Raw genomic sequence first — 16434 nt, 5'->3', positions numbered from 1 at the left:
TGCCTGTGTAAGGTTCATATATTCACAGGTTTGTACAGATACTTGAGATCTCACATGGTTAGTTGTTTTCAGAACATGTCAGTGACTCTTCTAAGATAAAAGTATTGGAATATTGTAAAATGTGGCTAGATCCCAGGAAACTATGTGAAAATGGACAAAAGAAGATTGGGAAAAGTCAAAGAGCTGTATAACTTGTCAGTCGTTAAGACCAATAGTGAAAAGTCTTCTCAGCCCATAGTTCTCTGGTACACTGTAAATAACTACTTGGAAAGCGGTTACTCCATTCTTGTGAAGATGATCCTAGAAGGGAAAAAGAAAGTACTCCCTTCATGCACAGGACATAACAGCAACAGAAATCACACAGCGGAAGAGGAGAGAAGGAAATTCCTGACCAGTACACTGTGAATCAGTATACTGACCAGTATACTGTGAACCAGTATACTGTGAAGGCCCAAATCATAAATTAAATGTTGTCAAAATGGATTCAGTCGTGTATCTGAGGGTAGAGATCAGTGATCCTAGTCCAGGCTTGCACTTTGGGTTTGACTTTGGCCATGGTAATAGACAGAAAGTTTGACATTAAGAGATTGAATGAAAAAAGATGTCATCATTTCCATGAATAGAGAATCAAGTGGCTGATTAAATGGGAGAGATAAACAGTCTGATAATATTGAACAAATAAATTTCTGCTTTTAAAATTCTTAGTGAGCTATGTAAAAGTGTTCTTTTTTTAATGTTGTAAACTTCCTGCAAAACAACAACAGCAACAGCAACATCCCGCTTAGGACGTCCTGAGAGATCTTTGGTGTGTGGGATGGCACACTTAGGCCAATCTAACCACCGAGTTCAGGAAGGAGGGGAATAAAATCACTGGCAAACAGTTTTGAAAAAATCAAAATCAAGGTGGAATTTGCTGATGAGATGATAATCAGCTCAGATAATTTCAATGATAAATTACTAGACTGTGTATGACTCTTGAGTAGGATTAGTGTGTAAAAAAATCAATATGCGGAAACATTTCTACATCTGAGTCCTGGCAAGGAATGCTTGGAATAAGAAATTTGTGTGAGAGAGTTAGACTAGCACAATTGTGCCACATTTCTTTCAGGTCTGATAAAAGTTGGTAGTTTCCCCACATACTGGGGAAATTACATAAGATTGCATGTGGGGAAATTACATAAGATTCTTGAGAGATGAGATTGCAAGAGTTGGATAGAAATCTGGAGGGAAAAAAATCAAAGATATTTATTAACAATCAAAATCAAACCAAATGTGTTTTTAGGGGTGTTCTGAAGGAAGAATAACAGGCAGATTGCAAAGGCACTGTCCAGCCAATGGTTTGTTTTCTTGAAGAAATGCACACTGTGAGCATTTACTATACCTAATGTCAGGGATTACCATAAGGCTGCAGTTTTAACGATCAGGGGATCCCAGTACAGGAATAGTTACCACATCAGAGCAACAGAACTGTGAGCTCAGAAAGAGCTCTTCATAAACGGACTCCTGTGCCACCCCTCCCTAAGCCTGTGTCTTCCATTGGTTACCGTGTTGTCTGTTGGAGAGGTCGAGAAGGAAGCTGTGTTAGTGAACGGTGCTTGGACCACTGAATCATATGGGAAATTAAATTGTACTAGCAGTTCACATAACACACAAAGGTCAACTCATAGTGAGTTAGAAATCTTAGTGTAAAAGGTAAAACCTCCCAAACCCTCAGATGATAAATGGTCTTTTTGAAGACTTAGGGTAAGGAGAGATTTCTTAACTAGAACACAGATGATCTCCACTCCAAGGCCTATTGGACATTATGACACTGTTGGAAGGAATAGCTCTGGCTTATCAGAGGACTGGATCAGAGAGTAAAAATGCCAACCACGCAGTTGGGCATATCCTTAAAACTTAGCTGTCTGGTCATTCTCCTGTTTTTAAATGGAAAGGAGTGGCCAGAGCTGAATGGAGAAAAGAGAGAGCCTGCTACGGGCAAGTGGGCAAAAGGCTTGACTAGCGTCACCAACAAGAAGAGAACAGTGATCGCAAACCCAGCGCTAAGGGGAAGGGCGATCCGCTTCTTTATTCCTCAGACAGCGACACAGACAGCCATCGGAGCGTGCAGGCACTCCCAGCAGATGGCCACAAGTTAACCATAGTAAGAGCAGGCAAGGGTACCAAGCCTGAGATGTCTTGGTGGACTGCAGGTGAAAACTTCCCTGCGTAACCACGTGGAGATGGCAGGGCACCATATAAGAAGGTTGGGTAACACTTGCTTCATGACTCTACAGATGCCATAAGCCGAGGAGAAGTATTTTCCAGCAGCGCCTGCACCCTTAGACCAGCTTACAGGAATCCATGCGAGAATGTGCCAATTGTGCCTTTAATTGCTGAAAAAGGCAGGGGGTCCTTTCAGGGCATCAGGCTGGTGCAGAACCTGGAGAAGTCTCCAGCTCTGTGCCTCCTTCCCACCCAACCACCAGCTCCCCATCCAGGTTGTCTGCCCGGGGCTGCTGTCCTGACTGAGATGCGGTCTCTGACCCTGTGTATCCCCCTCTGTCCCCAGAGCCCTCGGTGGTGTTCGCCAAGGAGCAGCTGGCACACAGTGAAGTGCAGGCCGTAGCGGGAACCAGTGCTACGCTGAGCTGCGAGGTGGCCCAGGCCCAGACGGAGGTGACATGGTACAAGGACGGGAAGAAGCTGAGTTCCAGCTCGAAAGTGCACTTGGAGGCCAAGGGCTGCACCAGGCGGCTGGTGGTGCAGCAGGCGGGCAAGGCGGACGCCGGGGAGTACAGCTGCGAGGCCGGGGGCCAGAAGGTCTCCTTCCACCTGGACGTCACAGGTCAGTTTGGAGGTAGTAAGTTAGCCTTATGTGGAGGTGATGGGACAGGCTTGCACCCCTGACAGACCCGATGATCTTTCCCCTAGACTTCATCTCTTTTGGTCTTCTCTCCTCCCACCCCCATTTTCATAGCCAAGGCCAGGCAAAGGGCACTGGATGGGAGGGTGTGAACAGAAGGGAAAAAGGCGTTCTGTAAACCCAGAGTGGCGTTTCCACACAGTGATGCACGGCCGTCAGTTCCCAGCATCTGCCCAGGGTCGTCTGGGTGTTCCCTGGTGTCTGGGCCTCTGGTTCTGTCTTGCACTTGGAGTCTGATGTTAACCAGATGCCTTTCAACTGTGGGTATGTGAATTTCCTCTTCTTGGCTGGCCTGACAGCTCCTAGATGCCCCACCCAGCAATGTGTGTGGGTTCACACGAGAAGAGATGGTTGAATTTCATCAAACTAGGTGCAACACCAGAGAAGGCGACGGCACCCGACTCCAGTGCTCTTTCCTGGAAAATCCCATGGATGGAGGAGCCTGGATGGCTGCAGTCCGTCGGGTCGCAAGGGGTCGGACACGACTGAGCGACTTCACTTTCACGCATTCAAGAAGGAAATGGCAACCCACTCCAGTGTTCTTGCCTGGAGAATCCCAGGGACGTTGGAACCTGGTGGGCTGCCGTGTATGGGGTTGCACAGAGTCGGACACGACTGAAGTGACTTAGCAGCAGCAGCAGGTGCAGCACTGTCGTACTTGATTTATCTCAATACTGAACTATGGATTACCAAAATTTTAAGTGTTCTAGACACTCTTTCTTCCTTATACATGGGATTAGAAGTTTTCTGTGCATCTACATATAACAAAATCTAGGTACATTTTCAAAGCAAATACTGATTTTATTATGTCTTTTGTTAGAACATTCTGAGTCAGAATTCTGCTTGGAGTCTGATTTATATATTTAGATTTGGACAGGAATGGTAGCTTCTCCTATACCAGCATGCATATATTTTTTAAAATGGTATTTTAGGAGAATAGACAATTTTTTCATGGCAATAAACATGAAAGCTTTTACAAATTGATTAGTTTCTTGGAAAACTATGAAAAGTGACTCAGGAAACATTCAACTACTTAAATAGTCCTAAAACCTTTGAAGTAATTGAAACCGTAATGAAAAATCTTCTCATAGATCTAGTCCTAGTGGTTCCACTGGCATATTATATGGAATACTTTGGAAAAAAAGTCTTGTTCATGGAGAATTTTTTAGAGAACAGTAAGAGGAGATACAGTCTCTGTTTCATGTTGATGATGTAACATTGATACCAGTATCTGACAGGGAAAGTAGTAAGAATTAAAACTGTAGACCGATCTATTATGGATATCAAAGCCAAAATCTGGAACAAAATATCAAAATTAAGAATATAATAAGAGGAAAATCGGTAGTATGCTGTGATGAAAGTCATACTCCAGAAATACAAGGTTCTTTACACACTACAAACGTTGGCAAGCAATCTGTTCATGATATGCAGAATAAAGTATTTGATAAGATTTGGCATTTTAAATACAGAAGAAGTGTTTTATAAAGTTAGCTTCAAACCATGCCATAAAATTCTTTATGAATTATACAGAAAGCAATTCTTTCTTAATTTGATAAACAATGCCGCAGGCAAACCAGCTATCTGTACATTAAAAAAAAAGTGAGTTTTAAAGCTATTCCTATGAGATAGGAAACCAGACAAGGAAGCCAACTGTTACTGCTTTTGTCCAACATTCTAAAACACAGTTAGGACAAAAATAAAGTGAAAGATATAAAAGTGTGAAAAAGCAAAAGTGGAATTCATGGATAATATGATTTATCCAAAAGATAAAATATGCAACATAATAAGATAGTTAAAAATAATTACCATGTTAAAAAATCAGTATGAAAAGAACACTTCCATGTCTAAGAATAGTAGCAGACATCTCGAAAATGAAATTTTGAACGTTACAATGGCATGAAAAGGATCAATATCTAATCCCAAGTCTAATAAATGTGCTGAGAGGTTCTGTAAGGGCGGGGAGAAGTTAGAAAAAAATTTAAGAGACAGTCAGGAAGTTCTAAAATGTTGGGTAGAAATCAATTGAAGAATAAAACATGTTCAATACCCATTAAAATTCAAATAAATGTTTGTTTAGTGGGACTTTGAAAATTGACATATAAATTTCAAAGACCATGTACAGTGGATTCACTCTCGAAGAACAAAAGGAGAGTTATCTGCTATACTAGATATCAATACTGTTAGAAAGCTACAGAAATGAACACAGTAGTGTCTTGTTGCAAGGACAGGTATTGAGACCCAGGGACCAGAATAGGGATCCCAGACACAGACCGATGAGTAGATGACCACGTTCCCCTTCTTTTTAAAAGAAAACTGTGGAATAGTGCAAAGGGAAAGACAGCGTGTTCTTAATAAATGGTACTTAAACATTCAACTGTAGTAGTAAATCAATAGAAAAAAAAAAAAGATCAGACTTGTAACTCATCCCACACATAGCTCCTTTTGGAATTGAAGGGAATAGAAGGGAAAACTGTACAATTCTTTTTAAAAAAAAATATTTATTTGTCTTTGGTTGGGTTGGGTCTTTGTTGCTGGATGTGGACTTTGTCTGTGGTCAGCAGGGGCCATTCTTCACTGCTGTGCACAGGCCTCTCCCTGAGTCACTTTTCTTGTGGTAGAGCACAGGCTCTAGGCACACAGGCTTCAGTAGTTGCAGGAGGCGGGTGCAGAAGTTGCAGTGCTCAGGCTCGGCAGTTGCAGCTTGTGGCCCCTAGAGTGCACGTGTTTCGGTGGTCATGGCCCGCGGGCTCAGTAGTTGCAGCCTGTGGGCCCTAGAGTGCACGTGTTTCTGTGGTCATGGCCCACGGGCTTGGCAGTTGCAGCTCGTGGCCCCTAGAGTGCACAGGGCTCGGTGGTTGCAGCTCGTGGGCCCTAGAGTGCACAGGGCTCAGCAGTTGCAGCCTGTGGGCCCTAGAGTGCACAGGTTTCGGTGGTCGTGGTGCACGGGCTCGGTACTTTCAGCTCATGGGCCCTAGAGTGCACGTGTTTTGGTGGTCATGGCCCATGGGCTCGGCAGTTGCAGCTCGTGGGCCCTAGAGTGCGCAGGGCTCGGTAGTTGCAGCCCGTGGGCCCTAGAGTGCACAGGTTTCGGTGGTCGTGGTGCATGGGCTCGGTACTTGCAGCTCGTGGGCCCTAGAGTGCACGTGTTTTGGTGGTCGTGGCCCACGGGCCTGGTAGTTGCAGCTCGTAGGCTCCAGAGTGCACAGGTTTCCATGGTTGTGGCCCGCGGGCTTGGTAGTTGCAGCTCGTGGGCCTTAGAGTGCACAGGTTTTGGTGGTCGTGGCCCACGGGCTTGGTGGTTGCAGCTCGTGGGCCCCAGAGTGCACGTGTTTCGGTGGTTGTGGCCCACGGGCCCGGCAGTTGCAGCTCGTGGGCCCTAGAGTGCACAGGTTTCCGTGGTTGTGGCCCACGTGCTCGGTACTTGCGGCCCGTGGGCCCTAGAGTGCACAGGTTTCCGTGCTCGTGGCCCATGGGCTCAGTAGTTGCAGCTTCTGGGTTCTAGAGCTTGAGCTCAGCAGTTGTGGCACATGGGTTTGGTTGCTCTTAGAGCTCACACGTGAACTCTTCCTGTGTCCCCTGCGTTGGCAGGCAGATTCCTCTCCACTGTGCCACAAAGGAACTTCTCATAAAACTCTTAGATGAAAACATAGATGATTTTAATTATTTAAGGGTAGAGAATGATTTCTCAGTGGGCTGCTGTTTCCTTCTCCAGAGGATCTTCCTGACCCAGGTACTGAACCCCGGTCTCTTGCGTCTCCTGCATTGGCACGCAGATACCTTGTTACTTGCACTACTTAGAAGCTCTCAACCATACTGAAACAAATTTGAAATACTTGACTATATTAAAACTAAACATGAAGATTCACCAGAAGATAGCATAAGTTCATAAAAGGCAAACCACACAGATATGGAAGATATTTAGAACACACATACTTGTCAGCACCTAGCATTTAAATATATATAAATAAACAGGTCCTTCAAATGAACAAATAAATGACAGACGCTGCAATTGAAAATAAGGCAAAAATTTTGAACAGTGACAATGTAGAAGAGCAAACACTGTTGAGCGAAAACATCAGAAAGGGTTTTCTACTTTGGGTCATTAGAAAAAATGGAAAAGAGTGTCTCAGGAGGTGCACTCGATCCCATCAGTTTCCCAACAGTGAGAGTAGGTGAGGGTGGAGCCTCAGCAAGTCTCACTTACTGCAGATGAGAACATAGCTTACACAGTACTGTGGGAAAGAGTCTGGCCTCATGGAGGAAGGCTAGGGATGCACCCATGATGACCCACCAGTTTGGGTTTGAATAATGTCACCAGGAAGAAAACAGTAATGGCGAACCCAGTCCTAATGGTAAAGGTGGTCAGTTTCTCCACTCCTCAGACAGTGAAGGACAAGACCATGGGGAGGTGCAAGCATGCAAGTTAACAACAGTACAAATAGGCGTGGGTGCTGAGCCTAAGACATCTCTGTGGACTGCAGGTGAAACGTTCCCTGCATAACCATATGGGGAAGACTGGGGCGCCATCCAGGAAGTTTGGGGAACCTTCGTGAATCTCCAGATGCCACGCACAAAGGACCAGTCCTTTCCAATGGCCCCCCTGCCAACTGAACCAGTTTATATAGAGAATGCATAAATGTGTGACTTTTGCTAAGAAAGGCAGGGGACCTCTGCAGAGCACAGGGCTGGTACAGAGCCTGAGAAGTCTCCAGCCCCACTGCCCCTTGCTACCACCCCAAATCCCATCTTCCCATCCAGGTCGTCTTTGCGTGAGGCTGCCATCCTGACTGAGATGGGATCTCTGACCCCCTGTATCCCTCTCTGTCCCCAGAGCCCCCGGTGGTGTTTGCCAAGGAGCAGCCGGCACGCAGTGAAGTGCAGGCCGTGGCGGGGGCGAGTGCCACGCTGAGCTGCGAGGTGGCCCAGGCCCAGACGGAGGTGACATGGTACAAGGACGGCAAGAAGCTGAGTTCGAGCTCGAAAGTGCGTGTGGAGGCCACGGGCCACGGGCGGCGGCTGGTGGTCCAGCAGGCCGGCAAGGCGGATGCCGGGGAGTACAGCTGCGAGGCCGGGGGCCAGAAGGTCTCCTTCCGCCTGGATGTCACAGGTCAGTCTTTAGGAGGACGCTGAGCTAGCCTGTTTGCAAGTGTGAGGGAATTGGCTTTTGGTCTCTCCAGACTACATGTGCCCTCGCCTATAACCTTCATCTGTTCTTGCCTCTCATTCTTCCGTGTCCCATCTTGATACCCATTTTGGCCTGGAGGAGGATGAATGACAAGGGTGCATTGGAAAGAGGCGCAGCCGTTTCCACCCACCTGTTTCCAGGCAGTTAGGCTCAGTCCCACTGTCTTATCACCTGCCCAGAGGCATCTTGTTTTCCCTGGTGTCAAAACCCATTTTACCAAAAGTTTTACTTTCATTTCAGGTTCAAAGAATTTGTTTTCGAACGAAACAGCTCATTACACACAAATAAGCAATTTCATATTTAATAGAGATTTATTTAACTTAATTTCAATATATAACCTTTAAAAGAAATAGAAACAATAGAAAAGAGTAACAGACTGTTGGTGGAAATGCAAACTGGGACAGCCTCTACGAGTACAGAGTGAAAATTCCTTAAAAAATTGGAAATAGAACTGCCATATAACCCAGCAATGCCACTGTTGGGCATACACACTGAGGAAACCAGAATTGAAAGAGACACGTGTACCCCGGTGTTCATTGCTGCACTGTTTATGATAGCTAGGACATGGAAGCAATCTGGATGTCCATCAGCAGATGAATGGATAAGGAAGTTGAATACAATGAAATATTTAGTTCAGCTCAGTCATGTCTGACTCTTTGTGACCCCATGGACTGAAGCATGCCAGGCTTTCTTGTCCATCACCAACTCTTGGAGCTTGCTCAAACTCATGTCCATCGAGTCAGTGATGACATCCAACCATTTCATCCTCTGTGGTCCCCTTCTCCTCCTGCCTTCAATCTTTCCCAGCATCAGGGTCTCTTCTAATGAGTCAGTTCTTTGCATTATGTGGCCAAAGTATTGGAGTTTCAGCTTTAGCATCAGTCCTTCCAATGAACATTCAGGACTGATTTGCTTTAGCATTGACTGGTTGGATCTCCTTGCAGTCCAAAGGACTCTCAAGAGTCTTATCCAGCTCCACAGTTCAAAAGCACCAATTCTTCAACACTCAGCTTTCTTTATGGTCCAGAGCTCATATCCATACATGACTACTGGAAAAACCATAGCTTTGACTAAGATGGACCTTTGTCAGCAAAGTAATGTCTTTGCTTTTTATTATGCTGTCTAGGTTGGTCATAGCTTTTCTTCCAAGGAGCAAGCGTCTTTTAATTTCATGGCTGCAGTCACCATCTGTAGTGGTTTTGGAGCCCAAGAAAATAACGTCTCTCACTGTGTTCTTTGTTTCCCCATCTATTTGCCATGAAGTGATGTGACCGGATGCCATGATCTTAGTTTTCTGAATGTTGAGTTTTAAGCCAGTTTTTTCACCGTCCTCTTGCAATTTCATCAAGAAGCTCTTTAGTCCTTCGCTTTCTGCCATAAGGGTGGTGTCATCTGCATATCTGAGGTTATTGATATTTCTCCCGGCAATCTTGATTCCAGCTTGTTCATCCAGCCTGACATTTTCCATGATGTATTCTGCATGTAAGTTAAATAAGCAGGGTGACAGTATACAGCCTTGACATACACCTTTCCCAATTTAGAACCAGTCTGTTGTTCCATGTTTAGTTCTAACTGTTACTTCTTGACCTGCATACAGATTTCTCAGGAAGCAGTTAAGGTGGTCTGGTATTCCCATCTCTTTAAGAATTTTCCACAGATTATTGTGATCCACACAGTCAGAGGCTTTGGCATAGTCAATAAAGCAGAAGTAGATGTTTTTCTGGACTCTCTTGCTTTTTTGATGATCCAGCAGAGGTTGGCAGTTTGATCTCTGGTTCCCCTACCTTTTCTAAATCCAGCTTGAACATCTGGAAGTTCACGGTTCCCGTACTGTTAAAGCCTGGCTTGGAGGATTTTGAGCATTACTTCACTAGCGTGTGAGATGAGTGCAATTGTGTGGTAGTTTGAGCATTCTTTGGCATTGCCTTTCTTTGGGATTGAAATGAAAACTGACCTTTTCCAGTCCTGTGGCCACTGCTGAGTTTCCCAAATTTGCTAGCATGTTAAGCGCAGCACTTTCACAGCATCATCTTTCAAGATTTGAAACAGCTCACCTGGAATTCCATCACCTCCACTAGCTTTGTTCATAGTGATGTTTCCTAGGGCCCACTTGACTTCACATTCCAGGATATCTGGCTCTAGGTGAGTGATCACACCATTGTGATTATCTGGGTCATGAAGGTCATTTTGTACAGTTCTTCTGTGTATTCTTGCCACCTCTTTTTAATATCTTCTGCTTCTGTTAGGTTCATACCATTTCTATCCTTTATTGTGCCCTTCTTTGTATGAAATATTCCCTTGGTGTCTCTAATTTTCTTGAAGAGATCTCTAGTCTTTCCCATTCTGTTGTTTTCCTCTATTTCTTTACATTGATCATTGAGGAAGGCTTTCTTATCTCTCTTTGCTATTCTTTGGAACTGTGCATTCAATTGGGTATATCTTTCCTTTTCTCCTTTGCCTTTAGCTTCCTTTCTTTTGTCAGCTATTTATAAAGACCTCCTCAGACAACCATTTGCCTTTTTGCTTTTCTTCTTCCTGGGGACGGTCTTTATTCCTGCCTTCTGTACAATCTCATGAACCTCCATCCATAGTTCTTCAGGCACTCTGCGTATCAGATCTAGTCCCCTAAATCTATTTCTCATTTCTACTGTAAGGGATTTGATTTAGATCATACCTGGATGGTCTAGTGGTTTTCCCTACTTTCTTCAATTTAAGTCTGAATTTTGCAATAAGGAGTTCATGATCTGAGCCACAGTCAGTTCCCAGTCTTGTTTTTGCTGACTGTATGGAGCGTCTCCCATCTTTAGCTGCAAAGAATATAATCAGTCTGATTTTGGTATTGACCATCTAGTGATGTCCACGTGTACAGTCTTTTGTGTTGTTGGAAGAGGTAAACTAAAAAAACATCCAGGCTTAAACATGACACTGAGAAGTCTTTCATTAACAGCAATCTGGAGTCCCAGTTGGGAAGAAGGCCTCAGCGGCAGTGCACGCCACAGATGAGACTTCAGATTGCAGTTTGAAGTTAACCTCTTCCAACAACACAAGAGAAGACATATACACAATGGAGTATTACTCAGCTATAAAAAGGAACGCATTTGAATCAGTTCTAATGAGATGGATGAAACTAGAGCCTGTTATACAGAGTGAAGTAAGTCAGAAAAAGAAACACCAATACAGTATATTAATGCATATATATATGGAATTTAGAAAGATGGTATCAATGATCCTGTATGCAAGGCAGCATAAGAGACACAGATATAAAGAACAGACTTTTAGACTCTGTGGGAAAAGGCAAGGGTGGGAAATTGTGAGAAAATAGCATTGAAGCATGTATATTACCATATGTAAAATAGATGACCAGTGCAAGTTCAATGCATGAAGCAGGGAACTCAAAGCCGGTGCTCTGGGACAACCCAAAGGGATAGGGTGGGGAGGGAGGTGGAAGGGGGCTTCAGGATGGAGGGACGCATGTGCACCCATGGTTTATTCATGTTAATGTATGGCAAAACCCACCACAATCTTGTAAAGTAACTATCCTCCAATGAAAATAATTAATCGAAAGCAAAGAGTAACAGCACATATATCACCAAATGGGGCTGACCAGCATCTAGACTTAAACATCATGCCGAGAAGTCTCTTGCTAACAGCAATCTGGAGTCCCAGTTGGGAAGAGGGCCTCAGCAGCAGTCCACTCCACTGACGAGACTTCAGACTGCAGTTTAGGGGGCCCCTGCTTATAACCCCAGGCTGCATCATCAGTTTGCATGCCAAAATGCAGCTCTGGTTTTAGTTAAACATTTTTACGGTGCTGTTTGCTTTATCTTGTGAATCATAGGATTTCATTAAACCCAGGCATGAATCCAGGGGCTCAAGAATTCCAAGACCCACTCCCTTTCTTGTCTAAAGTGCCACCTGACTTACTGTGCTTGCAGACAGGCAGGAAATGTGGGCAGTGTCCTGGCAGGTCAGAAGGAAGGTCAAGGACCTGCTCTCCTGCTTCTGAAGCCTGAACAATACTTCCTCCATTGTAATTTCCCTAAGGGGATCCTAGCACTCCCTGATGCTGAAAGGTTGTTGTTGAATCACGATGCTGGGATTCTTGGCCCCCGGAGGAGAAGAATTCAATCCGGGGCCAGAGACGAGGCTTGATCGCTCAGAGCTTTTGTGTAATTAAGTTTTATTAAAGTATAAAGGAGATAGAGAAAGCTCCTGACATAGGCATCAGAAGAGGGCAGAAAGAGTACCCCCCTGCTAGTCTTCAGCTGGATGTTATATAGTCACTAGCAGTCTGTTAATGAAAGAAAGGAATGTCTTAAAACTCAGAATGGCACCAGGCCCCTCACCCATAAGATGTATTTTGGGATAATCTTGGCACCAAATGGTTTATCTTGGGCCATATAATGATTAACTTGAATCTTGAAGAAGGGCAGATCACCATACAGTTTCATTTACATAGATTGGAGGAACAGTATCTGAGTATAACATAATGGTCTGTCAAGTAGGTTCTGAGCCAAAAGGCGGAACCGACTTGAAGACTATGCATTTGGGGTAAATGCATAGTACATTCAGTTCAGTTCAGTTCAGTTCAGTCGCTCAGTCGTGTCCGACTCTTTGCGACCCCATGAATCGCAGCACGCCAGGCCTCCCTGTCCATCACCAACTCCTGGAGTTCACTCAGACTCACATCCATCGAGTCCATGATGCCATCCAGCCATCTCATCCTCTGTCGTCCCCTTCTCCTCCTGCCCCCAATCCCTCCCAGCATCAGAGTCTTTTCCAATGAGTCAACTCTTCACATGAGGTGGCCAAAGTACTGGAGTTTCAGCTTTAGCATCATTCCTTCCAAAGAAATCCCAGGGCTGATCTCCTTCAGAATGGACTGGTTGGATCTCCTTGCAGTCCAAGGGACTCTCAAGAGTCTTCTCCAACTCTACAGTTCAAAAGCATCAATTCTTCGGTGCTCAGCTTTCTTCACAGTCCAACTCTCACATCCATACATGACCACAGGAAAAACCATAGCCTTGACTAGGCGGACCGTAGTCGGCAAAGTAATATCTCTGATTTTGAGTATGCTATCTAGGTTGGTCATAACTTTTCTTCCAAGGAGTAAGCGTCTTTTAATTTCATGGCTGCAGTCACCATCTGCAGTGATTTTGAAGCCCCCCAAAAATAAAGTCTGACACTGTTTCTGCTGTTTTCCCCATCTATTTCCCATGAAGTGATGTTAGCATAGCTTAAGATAAACATTTCCATAAGAAAAAGTTGGTTATCTCTAGGTTTGAGAATAGTTAACTTCAGGTGAAACCAGGTATCATGGCAACACAGAATTTTAAGAGAAACCTCCTTTTAAATTTGTATAGAGAAGGGAAAAAAATATCGCTAGTTTGTTTCCTCCTGCCGCTTAAGAGAGATAAAAGTGTCTGACACTTGCAGGCTATTTCTTCTGTTTGGAGACCCCTGGCCTTCCTGCCTGTTACCCTCTCAATGCTTGGGGGGCTGAGGCAGGCCTGCGGATACCTGACTTTCCTCCCATCATATGTCTTACCTGAGAGCAATCACATGCCCTCATCTGAAACCTCATACTGGTTCTTGGTTGGCTAGAGGTGTTTCAATATGATGGATCCCAGATTAAGGTACATGTTGGCCACAAAATCTTAGAGTTTTTTCAGGAGTGAACTTTGGATGATGAAATTTGAGATTTCTGGGAGGCCTTCCTTCCTTTTCCTGGATTTAAAAGCTCCGGTTGCCCAAAGGTAGCAAAAACTAGGGCTGTTTTTTGTTGTCATATCCTGGCAAAGGGAAGAAGGAGAGAATGATTAGTGGAGAAACACCTGTGCTGTTCAGGGAGATCTTCTTAGATCAAATATGACTTTGTTTTTGTCTTCAAAGAGTTTGGATGTTGCAGGTAAGTATTCCCCTTGGCATTACATTGTTGAATTTAGAAGTGGAAAGGAAAAAGTGACTTCTGTTACACCATTAGGCGTGGCTAATGAAGAGCTACTGTCCTAGCAGCCTCTAACTGGGGAAGCAATCTTTTTAAAGATTTTTTTTTAATTGGTGGAAAATTGTTTACAATTTTGTGCTGGTTTTTGCCATAATACAACATGAATCAACCATAATTATATGTGTGTATATATATATATCCCTTCCCTCCTGAGCCTCTCTTCCCTCCCCCACCCCTATCCCATCCCTCTAGGTCATCACAGAGCACCAGGCTGGGCTCCTTGTGTTTTTTAGCAAATTCCCACTATCTGCTTTGCATGATTGTGTATATATGTTAATGCCACTTTCTCAATTAGTCCCTCCCTCACCTTCCCTCTCTGTGCCCACAAGTCTGTTCTCTACTAGGATCATTAGTACCATTTTTCTAGATTCTGTATATATTGTGTTAATATACAATACTTGCTTTTCTCTTTCTGACTTACTTCACTCTGTATCAGAGGTCTGGGTTCATTCACTTCACTACAGTTGACTCAAATGCATTCCTTTTTATGGCTGAGTAATATCCCATTCTATAAGTGTACCACAACTTCTTTATCCATTCACCTGTCACTGGACATCTAGGTTGCTTCCATTCCCTGGCTATTGTAAATAGTGCTTCAGTGAACACTGGGGTACATGTGTCTTTTCGAATTGTGGTTTTTCTCAGGGTATATGACCTATAGTGGGATTGCTGGGTTATTTAGTAGATTTATTCCTAGTTTTTAGAGGAATCTCTGTACTGTTTTCCATAATGGTTGTATCAGTATACATGCTCACCAGCAGTACAAAAGGGTTCACTTTTCTCCACATCCTCTCTAGCATTTACCGTTTGTAGATTTTTTGATGATGGCCATTCTGAGTTGTATGAGGTTTTGATTTGCATTTCTCTAATAGTGAGAGATGTTGAGCATCTTTTCACGTTTTCATTGACCATCTGTATTTCTTCTTTGGCGAAAGAAGGTGTTTCACCCATTTTTTGACTGAGCTGTCTGTCTGATATGGAGCTGTATGAGCTGTTAATATATTTTGGTTATCAACCCTTTGTCAGTTGTTTCATTTACAATTATTTTCTCCCATTCTTTTCATCTTGTTTTTAGTTTCCTTTGCCGTGCAAAAGCTTTTAAGTTTAATTAGGTCCCATTAGTTTATTTTTGTTTTTATTAGCCTAGGAGGTGGGTGAAAGAGGATGTTGCTGTGATTTATGCAAAAGAGTATACTGTCTTTAGTTTCCTCTAAGAGCTTTATAGTTTCTGGCCATACGTTTAAGTCTTTAATCCATTTTGAGTTTATTTTTGTGTCTGGTTTTAGGAAGTATTCTAGTTTCATTCTTTTACATGTAGCAATCCAGTTTTCTCAGCACCACTTATTGAAGAGGCTGTCTTTTCTCATTGTATATTCTTGCCTCCTTTGTCAAAGATTAAGGTGCCCATAGGTGTGTGGGTTTATTTCTGGGCTTTATATCTTGTCCCATTGGTTTATATTTCTGTTTCTGTTCCAGTACCATACTGTCTTGATGACTATCAGCTTTGTAGTATAGTCTGAAGTCAGGAGAGTTGAATTTTCCAGCTCTGTTTTTCTTTCTCAAGATTGCTTTGTCTATTCAGGGAATTTGTGTTTCCATACAAATTATGAAATTTTTTCATTGTGGTTCTATGGATGTACCATTGGTAGCTTGATAGATATTACATTGAATCTATAGATGGCTTTGGGTAGTATGGTAGCTTTCAAAATACCGATTCTTCTAATCTAAGACCATAGTAAATCTCTCCATCTGTTTATGTTGTCTTTGATTTCCTTGATCTGTGTCTTACAGTTTTCTGCATACAGGTCTTATGTTTCTTTAAATAGGTTTATTCCTAGATATTTTATTCTTTTTGTTGCAGTGATGAATGGAACTGTTTCCTTAATTTCTCTTTCTGAATTTTCATTGTTAGTATATAGTAATGCAAGGAATTTCTGTGTGTTAATTTTATACCCTGGGACTTTACTAAATTTATTGATTAGCTCTGGTAGATTTTTAGTGGTGCTCTTAGGGTTTTATATGTATAGTATCATGACATCTGCAGACAGCGAGTTTTACTGCTTCTTTTCCAATCTGGATTTCTTTTATTTCTTTCTCTTCTTTGTTGGCATGGCTAGGACTTCCAAAACTATATTGAATAATAATGGTGAGAGTCTTGTTCCCAATCTTAAAGGAAAAGCTTTCAGTTTCTCATCATTGAGAATAATGTTTGCTGTGGGTTTGTCATATATGGTCTTTATTATGTTGAGGTGTGTTCCTTCTATGCCAATTTCCTGGACAGTTTTTTTTTTCTATCATAAATGGATGTTGAATTTTGTCAAAAGCATCTATTGAGAT

General features: G+C 43.3%; 1 protein-coding gene across 1 annotated transcript in view; it reads left to right on the top strand.

Annotated features, from left to right (window-relative positions):
- OBSCN (obscurin, cytoskeletal calmodulin and titin-interacting RhoGEF) overlaps window positions 1-16434 on the top strand; it is a 223775-nt gene that overhangs the window by 52840 nt on the left and 154501 nt on the right. Inside the window, 1 exon segment of the mRNA XM_068979697.1 lies at window positions 2552-2827. Within this exon segment, the coding sequence (XP_068835798.1) occupies window positions 2552-2827 (276 nt within the window).

Source organism: Capricornis sumatraensis, chromosome 9 (assembly GCF_032405125.1).
Source record: "Capricornis sumatraensis isolate serow.1 chromosome 9, serow.2, whole genome shotgun sequence".
Lineage (NCBI taxonomy): Eukaryota > Metazoa > Chordata > Mammalia > Artiodactyla > Bovidae > Capricornis > Capricornis sumatraensis.
Note: the sequence above shows the minus strand (reverse complement) of the source record. Positions and strands in the feature narration are given on the sequence as shown.